This window comes from Vanacampus margaritifer, chromosome 2, assembly GCF_051991255.1.
Source record: "Vanacampus margaritifer isolate UIUO_Vmar chromosome 2, RoL_Vmar_1.0, whole genome shotgun sequence".
Taxonomy (NCBI): domain Eukaryota; kingdom Metazoa; phylum Chordata; class Actinopteri; order Syngnathiformes; family Syngnathidae; genus Vanacampus; species Vanacampus margaritifer.
Genome location: NC_135433.1, coordinates 214,463 through 224,242, shown reverse-complemented (window position 1 = coordinate 224,242; position 9,780 = coordinate 214,463). Strand labels below are relative to the sequence as shown.

Sequence of the window (9,780 nt, the reverse complement as noted above, 5' to 3'; positions counted from 1 at the left end):
CCGCCTCTCCCATGGAACCCCGCCTCTCCCGTGGAACTCCGCCTCTCCCGTGGGGCCGCTTCGTCACCCACAAAACAGGAAAGCGGAAGACCTTCGCCAGAGCCCAGGCCGCTTACATGAAAAAAAAAAAAAAGCTTCTTATGAATAGCATATTTATCACTGGCAAAGCTTTCATTTCATCCAAGACAAGGATATTCAAATCAGCAGTTTCTAAATGAGGATTTGATGTACCAAGAGGGGGAAATGCTGAGTGCTGAATGCGAAAAAGTCATTTCCCTTCCAACCAAATGGTGACTTCGCACCTTTGGCACTAGCAGCAATAAATCCAATGTAACATTTGTGATGGTCAATTCATTTTTCCGTCAATCACCGCAAGTTGTCCTGGTCCCGAAGAACATTAGACTTAGACGGAAGATGAGGATGCTCCAATTTGGCTTGATTTCTCTCATCATACTCAACATCTTACTTAAGCTTCTTCTTTGCTCCCCAAAATGTTGGGATTGAAGGACCTGCTGATGTTTTGTGGTCCGCCAATCATCCGTTGCATTACTGCCATGATGACCATGTAGCATACATGTATTTTTTGATTTGATTTTTCTTGGCAGGGTACGAGTGGGCCGCAGACCGGTACCGGTCTGACCAAGTTGTCGGACCACTGTAGTAGGGGGCAGGGCAGGTCCTGGACTGGGACTCATTTTCAGGCCTTCAGCTTTAATGAACATTCACAATTTGACAGTTTGTGAATCGATGTATAATAGACGAGCATTCCCTAATATTTCGATTGCATCTGATCAAAAATGTCACTTGCAATGGAAAGCTGGCACAAGAGCAGGATCCGTGTTTATTTGAGCAAGTTTTGGGCAAAAACAGGAAGCAATATGCAAATGTAATGAAATGAGATAAGACGGCTCGCAGGCTCTTAATATATAAATAATGCCGGTTCGACTACGGAGCGTTTCAAAGGAACAGGAGGATCGTATGCCGAGAAGGCTTTCTTGGGAGTGGCAATATGGCCGCCGCGCGGCATCAAAGTGACGCGGCTTCCTGCCGTAAAAGGTCAAGCTAATTAAATACACTATATTTCAAATGTTCTACTTTTAGTACGTTTTGCGTGACCAAATATACATTGCATTGCATTGGACATTTTTTTTTTTCCTTTTTAAAAATATCTTTTATTTTAATTCAACAAACAACCGACATCCATCCAAGTTGAAAGAGTTGAAAGAAAACTGTGCTTTGATTCTGTGTAAAGAGACGAACGACAGTAACATACTTCATTACAATCTTCTTTTTGTTATTTGTGGACCAAACTTCAATTCAAACGTCATTTTTTTTCTATCTCGTGTTTTTGTATCTGTTTTACAAATGCAATTGTTGTTGTGCGTCTCTGATACATCTAAGACAGGGGTGGGCAAGTTTGGTCCTAGGGGGCCTCAGTCCTGCACGTTTTGGATGTCTCCTGCCTGCAAGCCGGCTGTTTCGAATCGTCAGCTCATCGTCGCCTTCTGGAGGCAGACATGAAAAACACGCAGGGCTGCGCTCGAGTGTCTTGTTCGGCTTGCGTCTGTCCTCGCGTGTCCGCCTCAACTTTTTGTAATCCTCGTGTCAACCAATCAGTGCCCTCGACCCCTTGTGTCTTGCCCCAGGTGTGTCTTGCCCCAGGTGTGTCCTGCCCCAGGTGTGTCTTGGTGTGTCGTCAGCGTGTGTGTTTAGTCTCCCGTCGCCCCTCGGTCTGTGTCCATTCATTGTCCTTTTCCTCCCGTCGTGTCGCCATTTTTTTCCCTTGTCCTCCCCAGGTTTTGTTTCACTTGCCATTTGGAGTTCGCTTTTGTTTTGAATAATTACATTTCTTTTTGTTTACATCACCTCTGCCTCCTGAAAGTGAGCAGCCACTGTCGCGATGGCCGCAGCGACAACGGGCCGAGCGGGACAAGCGCCGTCAGGGACGTTAACTTGCCAAGCAGACGCCGAAAAGGGACACAAGGCGGCATCCCGTTGGCACGGGAGCGAGAGACGAGGCGTAGCACAGGGTCGACCCTCTGTGGCAGAGGTGGGCATCGAGGGCCGCAGTCCTGCAGGTTTTGCGTGTTTCCCTTCTCCAACACAGCTGATAAATGATCAGCTCATCAGCAAGCTCAGCATAAGCCTGATAACGATCCTGTTGATTGGAATCAGCTTGTGTTGGACGTGAGAAACCTCCAAAAGCTGCAGGACTCCGGCCCTCGAGGACCGAGATTGCCCACCTCTGCTCTGTGGGGATGGCCGCGCATTCAAGGAGGTTCGACGATATTCCGATGAGTCTGCTGAGAGGGATCGAGAGAGGACTTCTCCAGGCTGACCTTGACACCAAGTCGTGATGAAGATGCGGAGACGTGTCTCGGAGTGCCTGATCGCTGGACGCATATCGGCCAGTGGTCCAAGTAAGGGAGCACCTTCATGCCACTCGACTGCAGGGGTGCAAGGGCCGCCTTCACTACACGTGTGAGCCCGAATGGGACTACTGTGACTTGCCAGTGGCGACCCCTGCAGGCAAAGCGGAGGAACTTCCTGTGCTGAGGAGCAATCGGAAGTAAGCGTCCTTCAGATCCATTGACGTGAACCGTGGCGAACCCCTCGGCCGACCGTCCTACACACGGCCGACGTAGTCAGCATGCGGAAGGGAAACACCCCGAGGTAACGGTTGAGACCGCTCGGATCCGGGATAGGCCGTAATCCGCCTGTGGTTTTTGGAATGAGGAAGTAGGGGGGGTAGAATCCCCCTGGATGAGCCGAGGGATCCACTTCTTGGATAGCGGACTTGGCGAGGAGGGTCGCTAGCTCCTGATCTAGAGCGAGAGTCTTTGCCGGGTCTCCCTGACCCGGTTGGAGAGAGGGGGCCGGTGTCGGAACTGAATCCCGGACCCATGAGACAAAGTTGACAGCAAGCGTGGGTCCGAGGCGAGGGCAGCCCAGGAGTTGAGCTGACGACAGGAAAAGTAACCGACGGCTGGCCCCTCGGGCTCAAACCCTGGCCCTCCTGGATTTAGTTGAAAGAAGAAAAAAAAAACTTCCCTCCTTTTTTTGTCTGCCTCAAAGTGTTCCACCTTTGAGCCGTTCAATTTCAAACAAGCGGTTTGCCAAATGCGTCTTTCAGCTTGCAAGTCATCAGTCGCATTGAAAAAGGTTGCGGGGCACTTTGCGACACGCTTTTGATTGACGACATGGTGGCACAGTGGCCTGGGCTGCTGCCTCGCAGCAACAAGTGCCCAGGTTTGATTCCGGTTCGAAGCGCTGGAAAAATAAACCAGCCGACGCCGACTTCCTGTCACGCCCACCAGGACGTTCCTTCCGAATGGCGAACTTGCAGTCCCACATGAAGATGTGATGTAACACTTCAATCCCACCGGCAGAGGCTGCGTGTGCGTGTGCGCGCGCGCGTGCGTGTGTGTGCGCGTGTGTGCGTACGCGCTCCATCTGCTCTGTGATCGTAACAAGTTTTCTTTCAAAAAAATTCTCATACCAAGCAAGTCTCTCCTCCACGTGAGGCGATGATGATGATGATGATGATGATGATGAGGATGATGAGGATGATGAGGATGATGATGATGATGGCAATGATGATGAGGATGATGAGGATGATGATGATGATGATGATGGTGATGATGATGATGATGATGATGATGATGATGATGATGATGATGGTGATGATGATGATGATGATGATGGTGATGATGATGATGATGAGGATGATGATGGTGATGAGGATGATGAGGATGATGATGATGGTGATGATGATGATGATGGTGATGATGATGATGATGATGATGATGATGGTGATGATGATGATGGTGATGATGATGATGATGGTGATGATGATGATGATGAGGATGATGATGGTGATGAGGATGATGAGGATGATGATGATGATGGTGATGATGATGATGATGGTGATGATGATGATGATGATGATGATGATGAGGATGATGAGGATGATGAGGATGATGATGATGATGGCAATGATGATGAGGATGATGAGGATGATGATGATGATGATGATGGTGATGATGATGATGATGATGATGATGATGATGATGATGATGATGGTGATGATGATGATGATGATGATGGTGATGATGATGATGATGAGGATGATGATGGTGATGAGGATGATGAGGATGATGATGATGGTGATGATGATGATGATGGTGATGATGATGATGATGATGATGATGATGGTGATGATGATGATGGTGATGATGATGATGATGGTGATGATGATGATGATGAGGATGATGATGGTGATGAGGATGATGAGGATGATGATGATGATGGTGATGATGATGATGATGGTGATGATGATGATGATGATGGTGATGATGATGATGATGATGATGATGATGATGATGATGATGATGATGGTGATGATGATGATGATGGTGATGATGATGATGAGGATGAGGATGATGATGATGTTGATGATGATGATGGTGATGATGATGATGGCAATGATGATGATGATGATGAGGATGATGAGGATGATGATGATGATGATGATGGTGATGATGATGATGATGATGATGATGATGATGATGATGGTGATGATGATGATGATGATGATGGTGATGATGATGATGATGATGATGGTGATGATGATGATGATGATGATGATGGTGATGATGATGGTGATGATGATGATGATGATGATGAGGATGATGATGATGATGCTGGTGATGATGATGATGATGATGGTGATGATGATGAGGATGATGGTGATGATGATGATGAGGATGATGATGATGATGCTGGTGATGATGATGATGATGATGATGATGATGATGATGATGATGGTGATGATGATGATGGCAATGATGATGATGATGATGAGGATGATGATGATGGTGATGATGATGATGATGATGATGATGGTGATGATGATGATGGTGATGATGATGATGATGGTGATGATGGTGATGATGATGATGGTGATGATGATGATGGTGATGATGACGCTGTGACTCATGACTGCATGTGTGTGTGTGTGTGCGCGCGTGTGTGGCATGAATGAATCAGGGCCACCCGGCGGTCCTCCTCCTCTGTCGTGACATCCATTGAGGAGAAAGTGTGAGTGTGACTCACAGGCAGGGAAATTCCTGCGTGCGCGCGGCGGCGGCGGAGGGAGGGATGAGAGGGAGAGGCAAGTATAATTAGTGTATGCGAGGAGCGCAGCTCACAAGAATCGGCGCCGACGTGCTCGCCATCTACAGCTTGATGGAAGCGGACGGGCCGACTTAGGACCTGTTGCATTGTGAGAGATGGCCGTGAATCGCACTCGTCTGCCGGCGGCACTTTTGGCTCTGACGGCGGTGGCGGTCCACTTGTGCCCGTCGGCCTCGCTGGTACCCGCCGTCCGCCAGGGGGAGGAGCCCCCCGCGTGCACCTCCTGCGCCGCGGCGGGCCAGCTGAGGAGCAACTCCAGCGAGATGGTGGACGCGGTCAAGCGGCACATCCTCAACATGCTCCACCTCAACGCGCCGCCCAACCTGACGCAAACGCTTCCTCGCGCCGCGCTCCTCAACGCCATCAAGAAAGTGCACGTGGGCCGCGTGGCCGACGACGGCAGCGTGGAGGTCCAAGCGGAAGGGGCCGCCGCCGCCGCCGCCGCCGCCGCCGCCGAGGTCATCGCCTTTGCCGAGCCGGGTGAGTGAGACGGCGACGCGGTCGAGTACCGAGCGCTCCGATCCGGCGGGCCCAGAAAGTCAAACCCGCTCCAATTTGTCTTGAGGCGCAGGTGGTCGTCCTCCAGCGGCAGGTCAATGAGCACCTGTGGCTAAAAAAGTCCAAATTGTGGCACCTTAGTGGATCGGATGCCTTCCGACATGTCCGTTTGTGTGACGTGTGATTGCGAGTTGGCCAGTCGGCGGGTGGAAACACCTCAATTCAAAGTCCAACGGCAAAATTGGAACTTTGTGTACAAACTTGCCAAAGCGGGACGGCGGAAATATTGAGACGACAGCGTAAGATGTTTGCTGCAATTAGGTCACGTTTGCCGATCCAGTGACTTTTTAAGACGGTGCGAGTGTGAGACCAATTTATCATTTCATGCGCTGCCGCCGTCCAACGTTGCCGACTTTGACGCGGTCCGCCTCCGGCAGCCCCGCCGGCACAATCTGCTGGCGTTTGTGTGTCACACAAACACATCAGCGTAATGAGCGTTGAGTGGCCAGCTATTAATAGCCGCGCTGGTAAAAGGACTCACTAACGAGGGGGCGGCATGAGGAGAAGAATGATTTCATTCAGACTCACTAATGAGTCGGCACAGGAGACCGGGGGGGGGGGGGGGGTGTTCTGGGGCATCTCAGCGTGTCTGCAAAGTGAGGCTAACGTGCAGGCCGTGTTTTTGTGTGCCAGGAGATGCCGGGAATGACCTGACCTTCGACCTCTCCAAGGAAAGCGGCAAGGCGGCGCTGGTGGAGCGGGCCGACCTGTGGATTTTCCTCAAGCTGCCGCGAGGGAGTCGGGCCAAGGGCAAGGTGATGCTGCAGCTCCACCAGGCCGGGCAGGACGCGGCCGTCTCGGAGAAGTCGGCGGACGCTCGGCGCAGCGGCTGGCACGTGCTGGCCGTCCCGCGCTGCGTCCAGTCCTCGCTGGACCGAGACGACGGGCCGCTCCGCCTCCGGCTGTCCTGTCCGCTGTGCGCCGGCGCCGCGCCCGTCCTGCCTTCCGCCGACGGCGACCAATCCCACCGGCCCTTCCTGATGGTGGCGCTGCGCGGCGGAGAGGACGCGGCCCGCCGGCGGAGCGCTCGCAGCTTGGAGTGCGACGGCAAAACACGCACGTGCTGCAAGCGGCAGTTTTACGTCAGCTTTAAGGACATCGGCTGGAGCGACTGGATTATCGCGCCGTCCGGTTACCATGCCAACTACTGCCAGGGAGACTGTCCCGAGCACGCGGCCAGCGTGGGCGGCTCCTTCCACGCCGCCGTCATCAACCAGTACCGCATGAGGGGCTCGGGAGCCTTGCGCGGCGTCAAGTCCTGCTGCGTGCCCACGCGGCTGCGCGCCATGTCCATGTTGTACTTTGACGACGAGCAGATGATCGTCAAGAAAGACATCCGTGACATGATCGTCGAGCAATGCGGCTGCTGGTGAAAATGAAAAAAACATGGCGTCTTTTCCACATTGGAAAGAAAGCAGCCAGCCGGCACGGCGCACCTGATGATGTCATTCAGACACGTTTTAGTCTTGGCGGCGACTCGCGCGCGATCTGCCGGACGAGTTGCATGAAAGAAGCTCGACGTTGGCTCGTCCTGCAATTTCAAAAGACTTCAAGCGCTTGGATGGGGGGCGGTCCAAACTTTTGCCGGAAAACGCAAGGGCCACTTTCAACTTTAAGTTCGTCAAATCAGTCAAGCAAGCAATTTTGGAAGAACTTCAAGTGAAAAGCTCATTAACGTCGTTCCAGCAAAACGTTGGACTTTTCGGGCCTGCACTGAAAAGCAGACAAATTCCCAATCCCACTTTGGGACGCAGCGCAAACTAGTTTGGCGCATGACCACGTTTCTACCACTAGAGGCAGGATCGGGCGCTCTTCTCCCTTTCAAGAGACGATTTGTCCTTTTGTTTGCTTTTCGTTGCACGTCCTGGAATTGTATTTGAGCGTTTTTGTTATGAAATCAATGCCACCATTGATGACAGTGACAAATTGTTAAGAAATATGTTTGCGGACACAAGCCTGGCTTTCATGGATTAGAATGAATCCAAACGGCCAAACGCAATGAAAATCCTCCATACAAAGTCCTGGTTGAGAATGCAAAGCGTGAATCCGAAAGGAATTTCTTTGGGAATACGCAGGCGGTCTGTCGCTCTTGTCGATCCCAACGAGCGTCGTTCGGAACGGCGAGGCCGCGTCCGGCATGCGCATGCTCTGTCTTGACGTCAACGCGTCACGATGTCACCGTTTCCAGCCACCAAAATGGCGGCGCCTCACCCGAGCTCTTGTCTGCGAGGGCGGAACTCGTTTGGAAGTTCTTGACACTCGTTTTGATCAATAAAAGTGTGAACGCATCACAACTGTGCCAAATGAGCAACAAACTCCGTCTTGGTTGAATCAGGTGATCGATGTCCGCGCGTCCTGCGGCCGCCTCGGACCCGATTCGATTGAAAGGGGGAGCATATAAAGGGCCAATCGGAATCATGTCGCATGTTAACAGGTGACCGCGGATCTTCATTCGGAATGATTTCAATCGGAACGACTCCAAAGCAGAGGTGGGCACGGAGGGCCGGAGTCCTGCAGCTTTTGCATGTTTCCCTTGTCCAACACAGCTGACATATGATCAGCAAGCTCCGCATAAGCCTGATAACGATCCTGTTGATTGGAATCAGCTTGTGTTGGACGTGAGACACCTCCAAAACCTGCAGGACTCCGGCCCTCGAGGACCGGGATTGCCCACCTCTGCTCCAAAGTCTCCATGGAACGAAGATGTCGAAAATGTTGACGGCTTTTGTAACCGGCTTTGCACACGACCAATAATTACCAATCAATCCCTGGAGGTTATTACGACGAAGCGCACTCCAGTGTTGACGGTGAACGCACCCGCAGATGCCATGACGTGTGACATGTTTTTTTAATATTGAATAAACTTAGGTTTGTGTGAAGGCCACGGCTGAAAACTCTGAAATGTTTTTGGAATTTATGTTTCTATCTGCTTCAGAGATATCAACTATTTTTTCATATTTGTGAATTTTCAGGAGGATTTGCATGCAAACAACGTCATAACAGTCTCAAACCTTCTGTGCTCCTTTTTGCTGGTTCTGAACTCGCCTTGCAGCCGGCGTCCATTTTCAGTATTTGTCAGCGAAAAATGGGAAGCGGGACGCAAAAGGCCCGGGCTGCAGTTTGGACACCCCTGCAGCAGATTGACAGGAAGTGGGCGTGTCCCCCCCGATCGACAGGAAGCGGGCCGCCGGCCGGCGAGATCAAAGTTTCCAAAGTGAAGAAGCAGGGCGTCCAAAATTGGTCACCGTGGCAACGATGTGTTTGTTCACTGACCTACAAACTCCCGGCTGAGCGGAGAATTTGATTTGAGAAAGACAAAGAGGGCAACACGATGCATTGTGGGTAGCGGAGCATGTGTCAATAATAGCTATCAAATATTCTTAGGCTGGCCTAATTGTTGACGTGCGTGCGTGCGTGCGTGCGTGCGGTATTGCGCAATCAATGGTGTGACGAGCGATTGCATCAAATCGTCTTCAATCGTGGAATGCATTTCTCTCAAACGGTCAAGTCACCTTTGGGAACGTAGCGCTCCAAGAAACCTCAAGGTCATTGAGGTCAAACATGGGCTCAGACAACAAATGTCTTTTTTGCGTGTCTGTTTATGTTGCAGACGAGGGACAAATGGCGTGTCCCGCACCACTGTGACGTCATCACCTTGGAGTCTTTACTAACATTGTAACATTAGAGCGACTGACGACTTCTCATTTGTGGCCGAACGGGCTCAAAGAAACCATCGCTTTGTAGAAAGTCAAACAAAATCCCATATCTTGTCCTGAAAAGCCCGATGGGAAGCTCACTGTGCCATTGGCTAAAACATTTTGAGTTGCCGTCCCCGCAAGATCCCAACGCCGATCATTGGAAAGCCCGTTTAGGTCCGAGCGGGCCTCCAGCACATTCCGGTGCGGAAGCAAATCCTACACGACTCGATCAGATCTCACCGATCCTGATCGTGCAAGCTTGACATGATGCAGCAGCAGGGACGAGCCACGGTCGGCAAAGGCAAGGGAGGAATGACTCGCTGCTGCC

General features: G+C 51.3%; 1 protein-coding gene across 1 annotated transcript; it reads left to right on the top strand.

Annotated features, from left to right (window-relative positions):
• The first annotated feature begins 4,927 nt into the window (after positions 1–4,927).
• inhbab (inhibin subunit beta Ab) lies at positions 4,928–8,058 on the top strand. Its single transcript, XM_077555429.1, has 2 exons — positions 4,928–5,676; positions 6,388–8,058. The coding sequence occupies exons 1-2, from the start codon at positions 5,292–5,294 to the stop codon at positions 7,125–7,127; spliced, it is 1,125 nt and encodes a 374-aa protein (XP_077411555.1). The 5' UTR covers positions 4,928–5,291; the 3' UTR covers positions 7,128–8,058.
• Positions 8,059–9,780: the final 1,722 nt, after the last annotated feature.

What these genes read in the sequence shown, in the direction of transcription:
- inhbab (XM_077555429.1), top strand. Translation starts at nt 5,292, where the DNA reads ATGGCCGTGAATCGCACTCGTCTGCCGGCGGCACTTTTGGCTCTGACG. An exon ending in CATCGCCTTTGCCGAGCCGG is followed by an intron (nt 5,677 to 6,387) that starts GTGAGTGAGACG and finishes TTTGTGTGCCAG; the next exon opens with GAGATGCCGGGAATGACCTG.